Below are 23,667 nucleotides of genomic sequence, written 5' to 3'. Positions count from 1 at the left end.
ACCTTACTGACAGCATCCCTATACATGGCTTGTATAAGTCTCACCAGCCACTCATCTATCCCCTAGCTTCCACATTGACGACCAGATAAGGGAGCGGGGTATTTTGTCAAAGGCTTTCTCCATGTCAACAAAAGCTAGGTACAGAGATTTATCTTTGGCTAGATATTTCTCCTACAGTTGCCTAACCTAAAATATAACACCAGTCATACTCCTATCTGGCACAAATCTGAACTGCATCTCATATAAACTAATTCTCTCCCTACTTAATTGAGCCATGACCCTTTCTGTGACTTTCATCACCTGATCCAACAATTTGATGCCTTTGTAATTAATTTTGTCTAAGGCATCACCTTTGCCTTTGTGGCAGTTGATGGTAGTGCTGCTACACCAATCGTTGGGTATGACTTCCTCATGGACCTGATTAATTGTACAGATGACTAGGATGTATCCACCATATATTTTAAGCATCTCAGTGGTGCTTCCTTCATATTCTTAATTGCTTTATCTACCAAGCCATTGTCGATTTGGATAGTTGGTCCCTCAGTTGGGTCTACATTTGGCAGACTTCCCTCGTCCCATTCATTCTCCACATCTAACAGCCTTTCATAATGGCATTTCCAAACCTCTTTCTTTGTAGAATCATTAAATGCAAGTGAACCATCATCCATGCGGACACATTTCTTTCCTATAACATAATGATAATCCTATAACATAATGATTTTCTCTCACACACTGTCTTGCAATCCAAAACGCTTCAAGTCTCTGCCCTCATGTCACAGAACATTGGCAAACTTCTTTTCTGCTATTTTCCTGGCTTTCTGATACAATTCCATGCTACCCTCACACTTCCAGTCCCGTTTCTTTGCTCTAATGGCCTTGTCTACAGCATCATTCTATCACCATGTCACCCTCAGTCTAGATGGGACTTTGCATCAGCTGCAGATTTTGTCAGGAAGCTGTCCCGTAGGAATTTCAGTTGCCCTCTATGTTACAAGTCTGTAGTTCCTCCTCCTTCTTGTCAAATTTCTTAATTAGGGTATCCCTAAATTCCTGACCATACAAAGGATCTTTAAGCTTTCAGATCCTTTTTTGCTAGATCAGTCTTCTTTTTGGCATCCTTCTGACCTGAAGTCTAAAGCCACTAATAACTAGTCTATGCTGGGGGTATGTTCTTCACCAGGGAAGGTCTTTGCACTTATGAGCAACCATGTATCTTATTGTTTGGTGAGAATGTAATTGATCTGGCTAGTGTAGTCACCTAATTAATAGGTTATCAAGTGGTTGTCTGGCTTCCTGAAGTTTGTGTTGCAAATCGATAGATTATTCGCATCACAAAACTCCAGTAGCCTTATTCCTTCTTTGTTTTGGGAACCAGTTCCATGGCCCCCCCATTTACACCATGGAAAATACCTGGCTGCTGCCCAACATGTCCATTGAAATCACCAGCCACAAAGATGAGATCATTATCATTCATTTTTGAGGTAGGCTGCAGAAGTGGTCCTTTTGTTCATTTGGTAGACCCACTTGGGGTGCATAGGCAGAGATAATTGTCACTGTCCTATACTGCAAAACTAGCCTGAGCTTAAGTACTCTACTGCATACTCTGACTAATCGCTATGACCTTATGAACCCATTTCTCTGCAAGTAGTATGCCCATACCACGTACCCTGTCACTGGTACCCTCCCCGAAGAGTTTATACCTATATGTCTTGCCTGTGAGAGACTTGGCTGAAGCTCCTCTCCAAGAGGGTTTGGGTGGGTGCATCACAAATAAGTAACATACTACAAGAGGGAATATTGTAAAATTAAAGCAAGCAATATGAAAGTTAGTTCAAATCAAGTTACTAGCAGGTTAGTATTATTAAGTGAATGATGTGATTAAGACAAGAGATTTTCTCAGCTTAGCTGGACATATGTGCAGGATAATAATAACAGCAGCAACATCAACAAGCAGTGTACATTAATATAGATTAAAATATTGACATTTTCTCAGAACACATCCATCTCACTAACTTCTTAATTTATCAATTTATATCAATTTAATGAGTCAGAAAGCAGGACATTTTTGAATATTTGAAAATTCCATAAGTTCTGATTTGAGGATTAAAATTTCTACATTACTCACAAGTGCTAGATCTTGCAATTTCCAATATTTTAATAGTGAATGAATCAAGGGATTTCTATTCATTTATCTATCTGTGAGAAATAGCTACCAAATCTCTCTCCAGTTACACCCTACCATCATTAAAAAAGGATATATCAGATAAATGTAATTCTAGATATGTCAGGATGAAGAAAGACAGGACAATTATGGTTGGAATGCTATATATTTATAGATTTGCTTAATAAAGTTTGATCCAGGAATAAATACCAACCAAAATCTGGCTTGCTTTTTCAGAACCAGCAAAGCTTTTAACCATTGCACAAATTCACTGCACAGTAGAGGACTGTCCAAACTTACTGTTTAGCTGATATTTCTCCAACCAGTTTCAGCTTCTCTAAACTTATTAGTGATGTAAGCATCTCTAAAAGTTACAGTGTTTCTCATACCAGTAAAATCCTCCTTATCGTTATCAACTTGGCCTTCAATGGGTGCTTTTGCATGTCACTGGCACAGGTGCCAGTAGTGACACCAGTATTTGTCACGACTATGATTTCACTTGGCTTGATAGGTCTTCTTCTCAATCACAGCATATTGCCAAAGTTCTCAGTCATTTGTCATTGCCTTTGTGAGGTCCAACACTCAAGAGGTGCTTTTTACGTATAACCAGCATGGGTGCTAATTATGTGACACTGTCATTGGCCACATTGCTTCTGTGAAGCCCAACACTCGAAAGGTGCTTTTTACATACCACTGGCATGGGTGCCAGTTATGTGACACCAACAATGGCCACGATTATGATTTCACTTGGCTTGACTGGTCTTCTCAAATAAAGCATATTGCCAAAGGTCTTGGTCACTAGTCATTGGCTCCATGAGGCCCAACATTCAAAATCATGCTTCATCACCTCATCCCATGTCTTCCTGAGTCTACCTCTTCCACAGCTTCCCTCCACTGTTAGAGATTGGCACTTCTTCACACAGCTGTCCATTCATATGCATCACATGACCATAGCAACGCAGTTGTCTCTCTTGCACACCACATCTGATGCCTCTTATAACCAACTTTTCTCTCAAGATGCTTACACATGCATACTGACATTGCACATCCAGCAAAGCATGCTAGGTTCATTTCTTTCAAGCCTATGTATATCCTTGTCAGTTACAGCCCATGTTTTACTGCCGTGTAGCATGGCTGTTTGCATGCAAGCAGGCATCATACAATCTGCCTTTTACTCTGAGAGAGGCTCTTTGTTACCAACAGAGGTAGGAGCTCTCTGAACTTTGCCTATCCTATTCTTATTCTAGCAGCTACACTCTAGGACCATCCACCTCTGCTACTGACTTGGTCACCTAGATAATAGAAGCTATAAACTACTTCTAGGTGTCCCTCCTGGAATTTGATGGAGTCTATTTTCTGTAAGTTTTTTTAGTGTTAATTGTACCTATGTATCTTCCACACACAAAAACTAGTTTCCGTTAACTTTCCCCTGACATTGCAGTACCTCTTATGTGTCTATAGCTTATACTGGGTACATCTTATGGAGTTTCTACCTATGCCTTTTCTGAAGAGCGAGAAAAGATGTCCTTACAATCTTGAATTAAGATATAAGGACTGCCTTAAATCTGACCTGAAAAAAGGCAATATCTATGTGGAAAGTGGGCATCATGTAAGAAAGCATATGCTGAATGCATCCCTGCAGTTTGAAGAGAATCATATTAAGCACAAAATTAAAATGAGATGCAAGGAAAGGAAAACTCAGAGATATTAATCTCTTTAAATGTTCAACTTGTCACAATGAACCAAAGCAAGCAAATAGTAAATCTTCACCACCTGAATGAACATACTTGCTAATTATGAACTAAATGTTGTCTTTCTATGGTTAGCCTGAAAAGACACATCTGTACACTGTTCGCCTGCAAGTCCAGCATGTGGAGCATATGCAGAGGTGACATATTATACAAGACTATTCTTAGTTTGAAAATCCTATCACACACTCAGACTACCTCAATCACCTTATCTGGAATGAGTTAGATGAGTTCAAGTTAGTTCTTATTTGAAGTTATTGTCATACTAGACAAATTGGAGGAACTTGTCCCACTCACATTGTGCCGTGGCAACTGGTACCAAGACAGCTCTTATTAGACAACTCACTCCTGGACAATTGATATCTAAGAGAATTGATATAGAGAACAACTCATACTAGGTATAAAGTAATAAAGATTTAATTTTGAAAGAAAAATCAAGAAAGAATAAAATAACCGTACACAAACACACAAATACATACCACACAAGCACACCTGCATACATACAACACAAAATTTCTTTCAGAGTTAAATCTTTATCACTTTATACCTGTTATGAGTTGTCCCATCATTCAATCTTGAGGCTGCAATTTACTCACCTATCTCAGAGATTTCTCACTAATTCAGTTCTTAACCAAATTGAAAACTGCTAATATTTTTGAAGAGGACTGGTCCCAAGCTACATTTTGGCATAAAAAAATTGAGGTTTGGTCCAGTAGAAGAAAGCATGAAGAATTTCATAGTTTTGATTCCATGCAACAAAAATCTATATCAAAAAAGTTGTGAGGTAAAATATCATGAAAAGAATATAAACAAGGCAAAAAATTGGATTTAAGTATAATTAACTTTCTTATTTTAAAAACAAAGTATATTTTAAAGCAGTTGTTTACTATCAACTTAATGTGATAGACCCATTAAGGGAATCATACTGCTGCTATTTAGCCCTAGGAAGCTGGACCGCTTCCTGTTGGCCTTGACACATTTCCTGTGTCCTTATATTTGTGAAGGGGAGACAAGCTTCCCCACCCAGCTTTAGTCTGCATTCAGGGACATTATTCTGAGTCATTGCTCGTCATCAGCCTGAAGTAGCTGACCAGCTGGTTGAAAAAGCATGTCTAGCCTTCACAAATATATATATTTTCAGTGAAAACACATTCACTGGTTTCCCTTAATGGGTCTGTCACATTAGGTTGACAGTAAACAACTGCTTTATCGTAACACTGCTGCTTATGTCTCTCTGTGAGATTTATAATTAGATCATTTCTAATTTTGTAACCAGTGAATGTGGATGTCTTTATTGTTGCTACCCTTTTTGATGTGAGTTCGTTCTTTGGTTACTTATTTGTTAATATTTTTGTTGAATAATTTATTTTGGACTTTTTTGGTGAACTGTTTTACAGTTATTTTCGCCCTATGGGGCAGAAAATTTCTGTTTTTTTGTCAACCTTTCTAGGTTATTGTGAAAATTATTTTTCTTGTCATTTGTGACAAGTTTATACATTCATTATGGAATTTGAATTATCTTCAAAGACCGATTTTCCCGAGATGGGAGGAGGTAAAAATACTGTTACTCAAAAGGACACCCAGGCGAAGCAAAGTTTTTCTGACGCCGTAGGCAGCAACGTAATTGAACTGGAAGTAGCTATGGAGAAACTCTTCCAGTTCAGAAACTTAATAGAAAAAACAGGTGAAATGACAAAATTGGTACCGCCCCCTGAAACCATCGAAGCCATTAAAAAAAAACCGTAGTCTACAAAGTTTACAACTTAAAAGAAAAGAAAATTATGGATGTAAAAAATGAAATTGTTGAATGGTGCTTGTTACCAATATGGAAGAAGATTCGCTATGTTTGCCCAGGAGTGAGGAGCGCAACAATAGAAGCACACTTTGAGTCGGAAAATGTAGCGAAAGAGGTGTAAACCCAGACACTAAAAAACGAACAGATAATGCTGCTGCCTACTTACTTAGGCCGCAGAATGGCAAAAATTACTGTGGAAGAGATACCCGATGGTTATGACGTGATGTGGGTAGCAACTGCTATTATCTACGACATAGAAGGAAAGCTATCGATTCTAAGCATGAAAAAAAAAAGAGGCAACAAATTGGAAAGGTCAGAGCCTTGAAATGGTCATTCAGGCCGACAATTCAATCCTCGAAAATTTACCAGATAGAGTCTTCATAGGGGAGGGGCATACCATACGTGTATCGGTGGAGGGACATAGGCCTAGATGCTTTAAATGCAGGCAGAAGAGCCATGTTCGCTCCGTCTGCACAAAAAAAAAAAAAAAGGCTGATGCTCCTCCCCAAAGCGCAGTGATAAACACAGACAAAAGCGCTGTGATAAACACAGATAAACATAAACCAGACGCTGCAACAACCAAAGAAAACCCGGAGAAAACAACAACAACAAAGTGAAAACCAAAAGGAGGAAAAAAAAGAAGAATGAAAAACAAAACAAAAACGAAAAAGAGGAGGAGAACCAAGCAAATGAAAGTGAAATGGAATTCACGACAGTCACACACAAAAGAAAAAAATCCAATACCCCGGACTCCCAAGTCCATCGGTTTGCGCCTCGGCACCTGGAGGAACAAGCCGTTATCGTCCAGTGTCGTTGAACACTAGACAGATGGTCCTGTTAAGTTGCTTGGAGTTTGGTTTGGTTCAGACTCCCAGACGGAGAAGAATTGGAGCGAGGTAGTGAACAAGGTGGAGGCCATAGTACGCAAGTGGTCCAGAAGGTCTCTGTCCTTGAAGGGTAGAGTGGAGGTGGTGCAGGTGTTTATAGCATCTGTAATCACCTACTGCCTGTCCGTTGTGCCTTGCCCTGATTTTTGGCTAAACAAGGGAGAGCCACTTGTGAGGCGCTCCGTGTGCTGCCAGGAACCGCTAAAGGGTGGTTTGGGGATGCCCTGGCTAATGATGCGCAGACATGTGTTGAGGCTGAGACATCTCTGGTGCCACCTGGAGGGTGATAAGGTGTGGAGTCTGTTGGCGGAGGAGTTTTTACCACGACCGGCCTCGCTGGAAAGATTTAAACCCGGTCTCATTAGAAGGCATAATCTGACTTTATGGCACTCTGGCTTATCCACAAGATGGGCAAGGCTGGCTGCGGGAATACTACCCCGGTATTCTACAGAGGGCTAGTGGAGGGGAAAAACGATGACGTCCTAGGAAGGGCTCTGGGGTTCGACGAGAACCTGTTTCAGAAAACCTTCAAGCCGGAGTACTTGGATAATTTCCAAAAATCTCTGACTTGGCAGTGTTATAGGAATGCTCTACCTGTTCGCGAGAAGTTATCCAGGCATGGTTTAGCAGTGCCACTAACATGTCCACGATGCGAGCAAGACAGTGAAACTGTCCAACACGCTTTTGTACATTGTCGGCAGCTCTCCAGCTTAATAATTTATGTAGAACACGTGTTGTCGCATCTGGGACGAGTATAGCTGTCGGCTGAATCTATGATAAAGATGATACCGCCAATTGGACTCTCAAAGGAAGATGAGGCTTGCTTTTTCTGTACGGTAGCAATGTTGAAAGAGTGTATATGGAGGACAAGAATGGAAGTTTTTATGACAGGGTCCTACATATCCGGCCCTGGATTGCTGACTTACTTCAAATACCATCTGAAGAGCAAGATAGGGCTGGAAAAGAGGACCCTGTCAACTAGAGTATATGAACAGAGATGGAAGGTAGTAGTGAAAAAGGTGGGTGTGAGTCACCCAAACTAATCATCGGGAAAATAAAAGGCGAGCTGCTGGGCCTTATAGGCTGCCGGGTTGAAAAACCAATCTTTTTATTATAAAATATATATATCTGTGTATGTGTGTGTATGTATGTATATATGTGTATATATGTGTGTGTGTGTGTGTGTATGCATGTATATGTATGTCTGTATATCTAAAAGGGGAAAGAAAAAAAAAAGGAAACAGTCAACGAACATATGAATTTTAAAGTTTGATATATATAAAGACAATCATTAATTTTTAAAGAACATAGAACTCATACATTTTGTTTATTTGTTTGTCCTGTATTGTACCCATCTCTGTATTTGATCCATAGTGATCATAATAAAAAATTTTCAACCAGCTGGTAGGCCTTTTTACCTCTTGCTAGAGTGACCTTTTTGATTTTTGATTCTACATTTTTTGTTGCTGCTACTGAGTGAGTTCGTTTTCGTTCGTGTGTTTTGTTTAATTTGAACTGTGTTTTTGTGAACTGTTTGTGTTACAGTTATTTTCACCCTATGGGGTTGAAAATTTCCACTGTTATCTATGGTATTAGATTTGTTGTCCAAAAGTAACCTTCCCATAGTGGGAGAACTTAACCAAAATGTAAAGAACCAAGGAAAACCAAGTGTCTCACAGGCTGTAAACGGAAATGCTGTTGAGTTGGAGGTAACAATGGAGAAATTATTCTAGTTTCGAAAGTTGATACAGAAGGTAAACGAGGAAACAAAGTTAATCCCCCCCCCCCCCCCCCCCCGAGACCATTATCGCGATAAAGGAAAAAATTGTTGTTTACAAGGTGTACAACGTCAAGGAAAAGAAAATTGCAGAGGTACGAAATGATATCATCGAGAGGTGTTTGGCACCAATTTGGCCCAAAATTCGCTATGTTAGCCAGGGTACAAGAAGTGCAACGATTGAAGTCCACTTCGACTCGGCTAACATAGCTAAAGAGGTTTCAATGGAAGCCTTGAAAAACGAAACAATAATGCTGCTGCCCACTTACATGGGGAGAAGAACGGAGCGTGTGACGGTAGAAGATATACCGGTTGGATATAATGTGATGTGGGTAGCAGCAACCGTCATTTTTGACGTAGAAGAAAAAAATTAATATTCTAAGCATGAGGAAGAAAGAGGCGTGTAATTGGCGAGGGCAGAAGCTAGAGATGGTGGTCCAGGCTGAGAACAATAATCATGAAAATTTGCCCGACAGGGTGTTTGTGGGGGAGGGGCACACCATTCGCGTGTCAGTAAAGGGACGTCGATCCAGATATTTCAAGTGTGGGCAAAAGGGTCACGTACGCTCTGACTGTTTGAAAAAGAAAAACATCGCTAACGCGAGTGATGCCCCTTTAGAAGCGGATGAAGAGAAAAAGAAAACAGCCATTGCGGCAAAAGAAAATAAAAAAAAAACAAGGAAAAAAACAAGAAAAAGTTAAAACGACAGAGAAAAAAGCAACTGAGGAAGAAATCGAACCGACAGAGATGGAATTCAATAAAAGAAAAAAGCAACATGCACCAGTTCCCCCCGCCCAATATCAAACTCACAGACAGAAGAACAAAAAACCTCCCACTCCCACCCCGCCAGTACAATTTTCGTCAGACAAAACTTTAGGACACCCCTCCCCCTGCATTGAAAGGCCTTAAAAAAACTTATAAAATTGTTGTAGTAAATAAGAAGAATGAGAGAGTCGCTACATTTACCAAAGCCCACCAGCGTATAAAATTTTTCAAGAGCGGCACTGATGCTCAGTACTGCTACGTGAAGGTGGGCGAAGAGGACTTTAAAGATAGACTGTTACAAGAGGATGTCAAAAACAATTTGATAATAGACGTCAAGGAGGGCAAATTGGTAATTAGCCCAGCAGCCACCCCAACCCAGAGCCCGGTGGCAACCCCAAGAAAGAACCCAGTGGAAGGAGTAAGGGAAGCTGGCAAACAAAAAGTGCCATGCTCCCTCTCACAACCGTTAGTGATTATTTTTGTTGGATGTGGATGTGTAATGTCAATGTGAATACCCGTCAGAGTGTAAGTATCTTGAGAGAAAAGCTGAACATTAGAAGCATCAGTTGTGGCGTGCAAGAGAGACGATTGCGCTGGTATGGACATGTGGTGAGAATGGAGGAGGATAGCTGCGTGAAAAAGTGCCACACCCTAACAGTTGAGGGAACCCGTGGAAGAGGTAGGCCCAGGAAGACCTGGGCTGAGGTGGTGAGGCAAGACCTTCGTACATTGGGCCTCACCGAGGCGATGACTACGGACCGAGACCTTTGGAAATGGGCTGTGCGTGAGAAGACCCGGCAAGCCAAGTAAGATCGTTGCCAGTGCCCCTGGACTGGTTCTTGTGCGGGTGGCACATGAGATGCACCATTTTGAGCGTGGCCGTTGCCAGTACCGCCTGACTGGCTCCTGTAGGATTTTCGAGCGAGATCGTTGCCAGTGCCCCTGGACTGGCTTGTGCGGGTGGCACATAAAAGACACCATTTCGAGCGTGGCCGTTTTCGTGCGGGTGACACGTAAAAGCACCCACTACACTCTCTGAGTGGTTGGCGTTAGGAAGGGCATCCAGCTGTAGAAACTCTGCCAAATCAGACTGGAGCCTGGTGTTGCCATCCGGTTTCACCAGTCCTCAGTCAAATCGTCCAACCCATGCTAGCATGGAAAGCGGACGTTAAACGATGATGATGATGATGATGATGATGATGATTAAGTTGGGTAGTTTAAATGTGCGTGGAATGGGGTCAAAATGGAAATAGGCTTGTTTTCTGGACGACCTCATTTCACATAGAGTCCAAGAGGAAGGGACCTGAAACGTTCTCGCCCCTCCTCAATGGTTATGAGAAATTTATTTCTCCGAGCCGGAGGGGAGGTGCAGGTGTGGCAGTCCTTATTAGGAAGAACTCGGACTTACAGATATGTACTGTCTTTCTGGACAGGTAGGCTGGTCATCCTGGATGTAACACATGAAAGTAAGCAGTCCTTCAGGCTGGTAGCTGTCTATGCTCCTAACGATCAGGGGCAGTTGGGTTTTTTTTAGAACCTGGGGTACTTTTTATTGACGTCTAAAACGGTAGTTTTGCTAGGGGACTTCAGCACTATTCTCGATGCACGCGTCGATAGTGTAGGCTCCACCAATAGGAAAGGGAATCCTTGCCTCAAGGGTCTACTAGAAAGCTTTAATCTAGTAGACCGCTACCGACTGGATGAGCCGAGCGTTCCACAGTGGACGTGGAGTAATAACGTCGGCTCATGCAGATCGTACATAGACAGAATTTTTGTTAAGGAAAGAGATAAGCATAGCTTTAGCTGTCCACAATTTTGTATTGTGCCTTACATGGATTACAAACTTATGACGTATGTGGTGCATGTAGATAAGTGTCATAGACAGGGGCCCGGGTATTGGAAAATGAACAAGTCTATTTTGGCTTGTGAAGCTTTCCGTACCCGGATTAAGGAGTTAGTGCAGAGGGCATTATGTGGCCCCATCATTAATAGATGGTGGCATGCCCTCAAGATAGCCATCCGTCTTGAGTCCATTAGATTTAGCAATCAGCTAAGTTCAGAAAGGACTAGAATAGAGGGTGACTTAGTCAAGAGTCTAGATGAGGCAATGGAATCTGGCTCCGTATCCAGAGTGTTGGCGGCAAGAATGGTCTGGTACCGTCACCTCAGTGCCAAACATGAAGGGTGCCGAGTCAGAGCTAAATTACACGCTAGGAAACGAGAGGCTATCAATGTAGCCAGATAGGCACGTCGTGTGGAGAGTCAGAAGGGCAAGAAGTCCTGTATTAAGTCTTTAACTGACGAGCAGGGATGCAAGATCAAAAATTTTGCTCTGAATTTGTTGTTATAGGTAGATTTTATTGTAATATATGAACTAATTTTTGTATTATTCTATTTATTGTACTAAATATGTACTAGTATTATTTTTTTGTAACCTATTTTCAAATTTCTAATTATTAATTAATAATTTTTAAAAAAATGAATTTTTTTAAAGTGCAAAAAATATTTTGAGTTACTTTTTAATTTTTAATAGAAGTAACAAGTAATAACAAATAGAATAACATGTAATAACATTTTTAGTTTTAATAAAAGCTAATATTTTCTAAATCTAAATATTTTATTTGAAATTTTATCCTTAGCTGCAATATTTTTAAGTAAAAATTTTCTTGTTCTGTACTTTACCAGATGTAATAACTTGTCCTGAACTTTTTCAAGTGGAATAACTTGTCCTGTACTTTTCCAGGTTTATAATCTTAAGAATATTATTTCTCTTGCTCATATTTTTCCATGTAAAATATCAGTTGTCCTAGATATGAATTGTTCAAGTAAGAGTTGTCCTGGTGTCAGTTGTCTCAGAACTCACTCACATGTTCTATTTTGGTATGATTCTGTGACTGAACGCTTTTCTTTTCACCAACCAATTAAAAGTCTACCAAGTGCATTTTAACATGGTACTAGTATAAAAGATGATGTTCTGCCTCCAGTAAGACTAAAGAGAAAAAACTTTTTCCCTACATTTGTTCCTTTCTTTCCCACACAACTGGGTGGGAAGAGATCTTGAATGGAAGGGTAGTAGTGAAAAGAATAATGGAAGAGAGTGATACACAAGCTACATGGTTGGTAAAAAGATTATATGCATATATATATATATATATAAAACAAAACAGGAAACTTGAAATGTTTTGGTATTATTTATTCACCTTTAACACGTTTTATTTACTAATAGTAATTACAAAGTTTTACATGTTAGATAGACATGTAAGGAATTTCCTATCAGAAATTCTTCAGACAGAGAAATTAAATATTATTTAACTTACAATAACTCAGCAAATAATATTTCCATAGTTCTCAATTTTAATAAGTATTTTGCACTAACAAATAGCAGCAACTGAGACTACATATTGGATTGTAATAATGGAATAAGCAATAAGCAGATGTGCTTCAAGAGGAAACAGCTGGGATTTACCATAATTAGCTACAGAATAGATAAGATGCCAGGTTAGCCTGGTAGAAGTTGTTAGAAATCTAGCAGGACAAAAACAAAACCAAGGAAAGGTGACCCCAAAGTAAAGTCAATGACTATCAAACAATAGTGTGCAAAGACTTAAAAATACTTGAGATGGTGAATAAGTGCTCTGTAAATTCATCAAGTAATGGATGGATCTGTGCTGTTTAGCCATGGTGAAAGTAGCTTGTTTAGAAAAAGGTCACATTGAATAAAACCTGGTAGGTCAAACCAAATTAACCTTTACTCTTTCAACCATTTCTAATGCTCAGTAATTTTAGTATTGCTTTGTTTTTAGTGATTTTATATATGACCAAGTAAGACAGCTTGGACATGTGCAAGCCATACCTTTTACTATGGATATCTTAGATCTTATTTATGCACAGGTATTGCTTGTTAATATAGATGGTCAACCTATGCTGAACTGTCTTCAAATAACCTAATATCTTTTGGGAAATGTATTCTCGTCTATATTGTGTAGTCTTTAATGTACTCTTTGCATGATACATTTTGGGTAATAAGTGGCTGGTGGCAGCTTTAAAACAAAACAAAAAAACCCTACCAGTTTTATGAAATGTATAACTCTCAAAATAATATAAATTGCAGGTTTGGCCATACAGAGGGTCCAAAGAAAGACATCATATCTGATTTTCTGGTAAGCTGTTGGAGTATAAGAACTCTGATTGATAATGAGGTACCCACTGAAAGAAAAACTATTTAAAAAATTTTTTAACAGAACTTATCAAGTACAGGTTGAATATAATTGCCTTATCTTGGATCTGTTTTGTTAGTGATATGTCAAAATGCTGAAATAAGTGGTGGCTACACTATTTTTTGATATGAAAGAGGTGGTAGTCAGAAGAGGGAATCTGGAATGGGTTTTGCAGTTAAGTCAACATTAGTCCCATATCTTACCGAACTACTATTTCACATGTCTATGTCCATGTTGCTATCCTATGGTTACTCAGTGATGTTTCCTCAGTGACTATGCACGAACAATATGTCTGAAGTAGGCAAAAATCTGTTTTTTGAGCAACTGAGGTACTACTGAGAAAATTCTAGTTGGATCTAAAGTAAAAATTTATGAGCTCCTTAATGCACTAGATGAAGAGAATTTTGAAAAATGGAACTGTTTAGAACTTCATGGGATAAAACTCCAATAGTTTAATTTTGTTACATATGAGTACAGAATTGAATTTCAGTTTGTATATTCAATACATTTTTTTAACATAGATTTATGAAGGAATTGGGATGCACTTAAGCTCCAAAAATGGCATGTGATTGATTATACTCTAATTAGAAAAGATTTGAGTCATAATCTGGTTTAAATAAAACTGAAGTTTAAAGTAAGACTCAGAATAAGAAAGCAGAATTTTAAATGCTTAAGAAAGGTTTGATGCTGCAAACCTGGTGGCAAATTCAGTCAGGCAGAAGATACTACTAAATGGGATAACTTGAAAAACAATGTTTATCAAATTGTAGTATGGGGGGTTACAAAAATCTAAAAGCAAGGGCTGGTTTGAAAGTAATAAAAAGCATATAAAAAGTTTATCTAAGCAAAGAGTCTTACGTAAACAACTCTGCTAAAATAAAATTTATTGGCTGAATATAAAAGTTAAATCAAACATTCAGAAGGAAATTAGAAGCAAGAAAAACAAGTGGTATTTCCAATGTGCTTGTGATCTGATAGCATATGGCAAACAAGATATTAACCCTTTTATAATCTTATCTCTCTGTTGAAACACCTTGCTTTTATTTCAGTAATTTTGAAAATAATGAAGAATAGTAAAATAACTGTCATTACTAAGCTGGCATTTGGTACATAAATTAATCTGAAATTTTTACAGGAGGTTTTTAATTTAGATCACTTTAAAGTAGAAAGTTTACATCCGAAAATCACAGGCAGTCTGAAGCAGGTTGGTATTAAAAGCATTAAGGAAATTTACTTTCTTATAAATCAAGTTCATGGGCCTCACTTATTATCCTGTACTAAAGATAGCAAAACTGCAAGAATATTTTACTGATCTGCTAAAGTACTGATTGGTTTATTTTAGAGCTCATTCAGACACTTCTTGATAATCCACTTTCTTTCAATGATGTACAAGTTGTTTTGCCCAAACTTAACAATGGAAAAATCTTGCTATTCTGGCATGAATGCTTGAATTAGAGGGAAATCAGCTGTAGGATGTTCTGTGGTAAAATGATACAGTTCAAGATTGGAGAGATGCAATATTGAAGATGTATTATCAAATGTAGTATAAAGGAAAATGTGATAAAGATATATGAGGTAATTCTTACCTTAGTGCTGACTCATTGGGATATATCTTCCCAAATTTCAATCAACCATGATGAAGGAGGAAACAATAACATGATGCTTTTTACTTATCAACTACAAAAGAAATGCATTGAGCAGAATTTACCTTTATCATTGTTTCATCGACTTCACTAATGCTTTTGATTGTGATGGATTATGGACAATTCTCTGAAAAGTGGGTTGCCCTGGTAAATTTACAAATATTATCAAGTTTGTCCATAATAATATGAAAAAATATATTGTAATTGATGGAGAATGCACAGACATCTTTATTCAACCATGACAGGCTAAATTCTAAATTACTTTATTTCTGATTATTATTATTTTGGTGGGGGAAACGAAGTTGAGGGTAAACATGGAAGGCAGAAACATCTAAGATATTGTACACGATCAAATAGATCATTGGAATATAATGTGTTAGGTCTTACAATAAATCTTGACAAAACTGTTATTCTTTGCCAACCCTGCTCTAGAAAGCCTCATGTGAATCCTTAGTTTTACCAAATAACTGTATTTGGTAAATCTATGAAAATTATAGCTGAACAGGAATGCAAATAATGATCCCAAAATTACAAATGAAGTTCAGAAGCCTTGGCTATCTTTTGGAAGATTACACTCTTCATCATAGCCTCAATGATACTATAAAAAAGAACACTATTTTCAAAAGATACATTTTGTGTATTCTACTGTAAGGCTGTGAAACATGAATATCATTTTCAAAGCATGTTAAATATCTGGAGTGTTTTCAGCAAAAGAATATGCAACAATATGAATGATATTGAAGCCTTGGTGGAGTAAGTAAATGTTGTAAGCATAGAGGTTCTTTTACAACATAGGAGACTGAGGCAGATAGACCATGTATTTCGTATAAAAGATGAAAAAATTTCAAAGCAGCTTCTCTATGGGTGAACAATGCTCTGAGAAAAGACAACCTTACAATCTTGAATTAAGATACAAGGACTGCCTTAAATCTGACCTGAAAAAAGGCAATATCTATGTGGAAAGTGGGCATCATGTAAGAAAGCATATGCTGAATGCATCCCTGCAGTTTGAGGAGAATCATATTAAGCACAAAATTAAAATGAGATGCAAGGAAAGGAAAACTCAGAGATATTAATCTCTTTAAATGTTCAACTTGTCACAATGAACCAAAGCAAGCAAATAGTAAATCTTCACCACCTGAATGAACATACTTGCTAATTATGAACTAAATGTTGTCTTTCTATGGTTAGCCTGAAAAGACACATCTGTACACTGTTCGCCTGCAAGTCCAGCATGTGGAGCATATGCAGAGGTGACATATTATACAAGACTATTCTTAGCTTGAAAATCCTATCACACACTGACTACCTCAATCATCTTATCTGCCCACTTCTCTGCTAAAAGTATACACATACCATTAACCTCATCACTTCTCCCAGTCAGAAGAATTTATATGCTCCTTGTCCACGAGCAGTCTAGTTGGGACTCCCTGTCATTGTACTTCTTGCATACAGCATACATCTACATTTCTGTGAAATATAAACTAAGTGGACAGGGTTAGCAAAGATTAAGTACTTTAGTATTAGCTACTGATTAACAGTGGTCATAGAATATGAATAGTTACATTTTAGTTGTTAGTTTGACATTCTACTCACTTTGAAAGTTAGTAAGTGATAAGAATAGTTCATACTACCTTTGAAACCATATTAAAAAATATTAAAGTCAAGTATTAAAGCACTTTTTAGTTACACCAAACAGTTTAAGATAAAAACAAAAGTTAAAGAGTTTGTTAAGATTTTATTTCTATCAGTTTACAGCGGTCAAATGGTATACAGATATTTATTTAATCACTAACCTCATCTCTGTCCATAGATTCAACTTCTAAAGTATTTGATTCTTCATGTAACAAAATATATTCTCGAGAACTGTATCCAAATTTTATAAGATCTTTTTCAAAAAGTTCCACATAACATTGTGGCTTAATCTTTTTACAGTTTATATAAGTCCCATTTGAAGAATTTAAATCCATCAAATATGGTCTCACTCTAAATCCAATTGTTCCATTAATACGTTTAAACTGTACCTTCCGAAATTGTAATATTGCATGTTGTTTAGAACATGAAGGATGTCCAACTGGGATGTCAGCAACCAAACGTTCCCGACCAATTAAATACGCACTTTGTCTATGAATTGGTAACATAGGCAGTTCTTCTGAGCCTTTAAAAGGGTAGAGACGCCAACGTCTTTTAGGTTTGCGGGCTTCTGCAGGTTCATTGTACTTGATGACTATACCATTGTACGTATTACTATGTTCAGTTAGCTTACCAGACAACTCCATGCTAGCGTCAGCTTTCGATACTTCTGCTGTAGCAGTAGATTTGGGATTGTTTGTATTACTTTTTAAAGCATCCTTTGCATTTTTTCTTTTGTAGTCTTTTTCCCTTTTTCTATCTTCATACATTCTATTGTAATTTAATTGTTCATGAGTATTTCTGTTTGATTTATGATGATGATGATGATGATGATGCATATTTGGTGATTTACTTTGATTATGACTTTTTGGTCTCGGTTCTTTTTTAATGGATATTGCAGTTTCTTTAGATTCCCATCGACTTACTTTTGGTTTCATCAGATTATCCTTTCCACTCGAATATTTTGGCTGCAAATTTAAAAAGATGTACTATTTATTTACAAATATTATTAAAAATATCACAAATTCAATTTTAAAGAACAAATTGGTCATTGTTAACATTATGAGCTGATTTAATATAAAAACTCAAACTATCATAAAAAAATTGGAAGTATGGTTAATATTATGGTTATTATTATAAATTAAATTGTCAACAGAATATTGTTTCAGCTTTTGTTCAATTATTAATAAATGCATTAAATATTTAGAATTACTATCTCCATTTGTTGAATTAGACAGTGCTCTTTTCATCACTTAACTGGAATGCCAAATATTAATTCTCAGAAAGACTACAGAAAATGGGACTTTTTTGAGTTCTGGACTTTACTGGATTATTATATAAATATTAGGGAACAAGAAATTACTTTAGTAGGCATTTCAACTAGAAATATAAAATGAATTTCACTTTTTTCTGAGTATGCTATAAAATTCTAGACTTTTTAGAATTGTAGTTATAAATAACTGTTAGAAAGGTGTATCTACATTGATTGATAAATTTCTAGTGTAGCTAAGTGTCTCCTGTCTATATGTCATGAAGACAGTCACATTCCCACACCTTTAGATCGGGAAACAACCTTTATTCTCAGTGCCCCATACTACTGAGTTTCCTTGGTAACTAATCTATCTCCTAATATCATCAAGAAGAGCCTTCTCATCTAGAGAGTTGGGCACTGAAAACAAACTAAACAAGACTCTTCCCTAGTCACACAAAGGAGTCATATACTGTGCAAGCTGCAAAAAAGGCAATTTGTCAAAGGGAACTGTAATTCTGAATAAAAATAGACCTGTTACAAGTTCCTACAAAAGCAGGTTGGTCTCCTGCCACACTTCCAGAAAAGTGAGGTGTAAAACTCTAAGTACATGTAGAACAGTTTAACCCTTTCGTTACTGTATTAATTTTGAGATGCTCTGTGTTTCTTTCAATTACTTTAAATATAACAAAGAATTTAGTAATCATTAAGCTGGTGTTAGGAACATGAATTGTGACTAAGGTTTGGTGGAAGATTTTAATTCAAAACTTATGAAAACAGCAAAGTTGGTAATAAAAGGGTTAAAGTAAAATCCCATTGCTACATGATGCTATAGGAGTCTGTGGACCAAGATGTACTGTTATAAAAATATATACCCTGATATTCACAAATACATCTTTTGTTTGTAAATGACATGAAGCTGTATGGATAAAGAAAGTATTGAGATAATTTATCTAATGCCAGTGGGCCTGATAAAATGCACCCAGCCTACACTGTAATGGGTTGAGGTTAGGAAGAGCATCTACAAGGGGATGCTGAAAAGTTTCTGGTTTAACCCTTTCAATACTGTTGTGTGAGAGTACAATGCCCCCTGGTGAGAATAGACTGGACCACTACATATAAATAGTAGCAGACTGTTAAATAACGCCACGTGTTTTTCAATGGTGGTGTGAAGGATTTTGGAAATAGAGACGAAAAATTAAGTCTGAAGTAAGTGTATGCGTTTAATGTGCTAGAATTTATTTCTAATCGAATTTGTTTTGTGTAAAACAATGTATTTCTACAGTGTTGCAGACAAGCGATTTCAACGTTTAAAAATTTTTTGAGCAACACGAATAACTTGTCAAGCAACGAAGAAATGCTAATGGTGAGTTGCATAGAACATGACAGCATGGAACATGGAATAAAAGAAAGGGATAGACAGAAGAAAGCAGAACAAAGCAGAAAAGAAGAATACATGGAGAGAAACATAAACTTTGCTTTGGCTGCAAGTGTGGTAAAAGAAAACGTCTGCTTTGAACTGGGCAGACATAAGAATATACTATGAAGAGAGCGTAACAAGGTGAAAGTTTCACCTCCTGATGAAATTATATAGAATGCAGCAAGGAAAACTGATTTCCAAAACAGTATCAATGAAAACAAAAAGGATATAACAGGCAACTAAAGAAGCAGTACAGAAATGCCTTTGTCCCATTTGGATAGATGTTACCTACATAACCATGGGAAAGAGATACAGCACAGTGGAGGTGTTTTTATACTGAAGGAAAAGCCAAGCAACATTCAATGAACTCATTGAAAACAGCTGAGGTGGCTCTCCTGCCACATACCTTGGTAGATGAACTTCTAAGGTAAGGGTGGGGGAAATACCACTGGAAATAGATGTTGCTTGGCTTATTGATGCCATATTAATGGGCTTGGAGGATAAAATAACTATCATTCAAGCCTACAAGTACCAAAAACAGAAGTGGGTAAGACAGGCCTTAGAGTTGATAATACAGGCTGCACCAGAAGACCTAGGAAAAATTATTATTATTTTGGTGGGGGAAACAAAGTTGAGGGTAAACATGGCAGGCAGGAAGCCCAGGTGCTTTAAATGTGGTCAAAGAAGGCACATTAGGGCTGAATGCGAAGACCACCAGTGGCAGAAAAAGAAGTGGTGCATGCATAGATTACACTGGCTTGAATCGTTTTAGGAAGGTAAGCTCTTGCCTCAACAATCTGCTCAGACGCTTTCAGCTGGCAGATCGATACAGACAAGATGACCCAAATGTTCCACAGTGGACATGGTCAAAAAATGATGGGTCATCTAGACAGAATATTAATTAGGAGTAAGGACAAGAATATACCTAGTTGTCCACAATTAACCATTATCAGCAACAGTAATCACAAACTGGTGAACTGTAAGCTGGATGTAGATAGTATGACTGGACAAGGATCCTGCTACTGGAAGCTAAACAAGTCGCTACTGACCTGTAAAGCCTACAGGAGTCAGATTAGACCAGTGTTACCCAAACTTTTCATGCCAAATTGCAATACCGCCCATCTATCGGCTAAAAAATGCTCCATCATCCACCTGTTTAAAAAAACCCTGACACAACCCTTCCTAACACTAAATCCCCTAGAACACCCCTTGTATCATTTGACACACACACTATATTGTAGACTTGTTGCTGGGTTAGTGCTGTTTGGAATAAATATGCAATTGTTTACAAATCCCTTATTGTAGGTTTAGTTTTTCCATTAGTGTGAATAAAATTCTACCGTTAACTCTATATTATGCAGACAGATTAACTTCAGTAAACTTGAGCTTTCTTTTACACTTATCTTTATTTTCACCAGATGAACCATTGATCAAAACTACTGATGCAAAAATAATTAATGATTGCATTATAAAGGAAAAGAATACAACCTTTTAATGAGAACCATGTGTCTTGTGCGATGCAGCTAGTGCAGATACATTCTGTTTCAAACTTGTCAACTTTAGCCGCAAGTCTCCTCGTTGTGTTACATCCAATCCAATTTTTTTATGGGAAAGTAAAGTTCCAACATCACTAAAACCAGATTGTACAAGGTAGGGAAGGCAAGCAAAAGTAATTTCAGACATTTCCACAGATTGGAGTAGGAATTCAATACACTTTGATGGTACCACAAAACGTTTTTGCCATTATGGTGATATTGCATTGTGGCATCATTGTCATTTTGGAATTCTATCAATTCCTCCTGAACATTGTCCTCACAATCAACTGCATCTACATCAAACAGATTGCTATACCAATTTGGAATATTCAGCGCAATAACATCTTGAAATCGATCCACCATGCCATCGTACAATGATTGTAAACAGTTGCAATATGTAGTTAAATCCTCATCAACCAATTCATCTTTCAAAGAATCAAGATGCAATAAGGAATATGCTTGTGCTGACAAATATTCCAACTTTACAAACATTTCTTGAGCTGACAAACTACTACCAAAACTACATTCCTAATATGCAAAAGTTAAGAGCTCCATTGAATGACTTATTAAAAAAAGTAAACTGGAATTGATCCACTAAATGCCAGAATACTTTTGAAGAAATATAAAAAATTCTAATCTCAGACTTGTCATTAGCACATTACGATCCCGAAATGGACATTGTTGCAGCGTCTTATGCTTCCAAGCACAGATTAGATGCAGTTCTACTTCATAAATATAGTTCAAGTGTTGTGCTAGCTAATAGCAGCAGAGAAGAGATATAGTCACATTGAAAAGGAGATCCTAGCAATAATTTTTGCAGTTAAAAAATTTCATAGGTTTCTGCATGGCAGAAGTTTTTCATTGCAAACAGACCATAGACCTTTGCTATTGATTTATGGGTCTAAAAAAGGGTTACTGACTCATACTGCGAGCCACCTGCAATGTCGGGATGTAATGTTATTATACTATTATTTATTATACTAAATTATAATTTCAAAATGCAATACATTCCATCAAAAAAAATTGGTCATATGGACTGCTTTTCGAGATTATATAAGAATGAAAGCTGTAGGTGATGAGTATATTATGAAAATAAAAGAAGCTTTAAAAAATAAACAGATGCCAGTAGTTTTTCAATTTGTGACTATGTTCTGATGTATGCCCATAGAGTGGTAGTTCCAACTACATTACAAAAAGGTGTGTTGCAACAATTTCACAGTAGACATCCAGGAATGGCAAGGATGATGGCTCTGATGAGGAGTTATGTCTATTGGCTGTCTATGGACTTAGATATCAAAAACTTGGTGAGAATGTGCTGAGCTTGTGCACTTGTGGCCAAAGCCCTGCCGGTAAAATATCAATTGTGGCCAGAGATAGGAAAATCAAAGTCTAGGTTACACACTGACTATGCTGGACCGGTAAATGGTGCTTACTACCTAATCATAGTAGATAGTGGCCGGAGGTTTGCAGGTGCTATAGACCAATTTGTAGTTCTTACATAAATTGTTTGCGTGAAACAGTGTCCCTGACATGGTAGTTTCAGATAATAGAACACAGTTCTCTGGGTATGAATTCAAGAACTTCTGTAAAAGCCATGTGATAAAGCATATTTTCACTCCACCCTACCATCCAAAGTTAAACAGGCAGGTAGAAAGATTTGTGGACACCTTTAAGAGAGTGTTAAGAAAAGTGAGGAATGTGAGCAACGATGAAGCACTGACAAATTTCTCAAGAATATACAGAGTGACCCTTAATCCAAGTACAAATTTAGGGAAGTCTCCTGCAGATTGATGTTCACAAGAAGAATAAAATCTATTTTTGATAAGTTATTACCAGAGAAAAAAAGATGTAAAAGAAATACGAAAGAGCCAATAAAATATGTTGAAATAGGTGATAAAGTGTATTTCAAAACCTATAGAAACAGTAAAGAAGGCTGGGAAGATGGCCTTGTTACCAGAAAAATTGGAAGTATGATGTATCTAAAGTGTCACAAGGTGAAAATAAGAGACATATTAAACCAACTAGGCATACTCAAGATCAGGAAGAAATTCCCATGGAAGTATTCTGTGAAACAGTCGATGTACCAGTACCAAAAGTAAGTGTCCCATAGAACCAACATGAGAAAAAGAAAGCAGACTGAACACCTTGAGATAATGCCCAAGCAAAAGAAATACTATAAAAAAAATATATACATATATTTAAATAATAAATTTCTTTGTTTAACCCTTGTGGTTTGAATAAAATCATTGTGCTAGTCCCACAGTTTGTGTGTTGATAGTTCAAAGTTTACAGTTGAAGTTAGCATGTTGGATTGTTAGTTCTTAAAAGATTGTTGCTATGTTCCGTAGTGTATTCGTTTATCCAAAAGGTCATAACAGATACCAACCCGGTCGTAGACGGCTGAGTGAACCCATTCATATTTAAATGTGAATTTCAGCACAAATCTTGTTAGTACATTTGTGAAAACACGTGATCTCAGTTTTGAAATCAGTGATTCTGAAGAGAACTCTGATAGCGACAGCAAGAACGAATCTCTACCTTAATGGAGTAAGAATTTAAAAACTATTTTTGTAAACAATTCCTCAGAAGTGACTAGACTTACATTCACAGTCCTTCCCAGGAATCAAAGCCATTAGACTTTAAAAAAAAAATTTTTTTCAATAAGTTTGTTTGAAGCGAATTACTGCAGAAACCAACTGGAAAAAAAGATAGCTTGTGGTTCCCACAAGCATAGAAGAAATATGGGTATTTTTTGCCATAAATATTATGGGTATAAAGAAGTTACCCAGAATTACAAATTACTGGAGTAACAATGAACCTTTCAGAGACCAATACGT

At 37.3% G+C, this 23,667-nt stretch overlaps 1 protein-coding gene across 2 annotated transcripts in view; it reads right to left on the bottom strand.

Annotated features, from left to right (window-relative positions):
* Positions 1 to 16,712: 16,712 nt before the first annotated feature.
* LOC106878270 (uncharacterized) overlaps positions 16,713 to 23,667 on the bottom strand; it is a 40,596-nt gene continuing 33,641 nt past the window's right edge. For both annotated transcript variants that reach the window (XM_089366685.1, XM_089366684.1), the window contains exon 3: positions 16,713 to 17,594. In XM_089366685.1, the coding sequence (XP_089222811.1) occupies positions 16,779 to 17,594 (816 nt within the window). In that variant the 3' untranslated portion in view covers positions 16,713 to 16,778. The remainder of the gene's footprint in view (positions 17,595 to 23,667) is intronic.

Source organism: Octopus bimaculoides, chromosome 19 (assembly GCF_046866305.1).
Source record: "Octopus bimaculoides isolate indiv1 chromosome 19, ASM4686630v1, whole genome shotgun sequence".
Lineage (NCBI taxonomy): Eukaryota > Metazoa > Mollusca > Cephalopoda > Octopoda > Octopodidae > Octopus > Octopus bimaculoides.
Note: the sequence above shows the minus strand (reverse complement) of the source record. Positions and strands in the feature narration are given on the sequence as shown.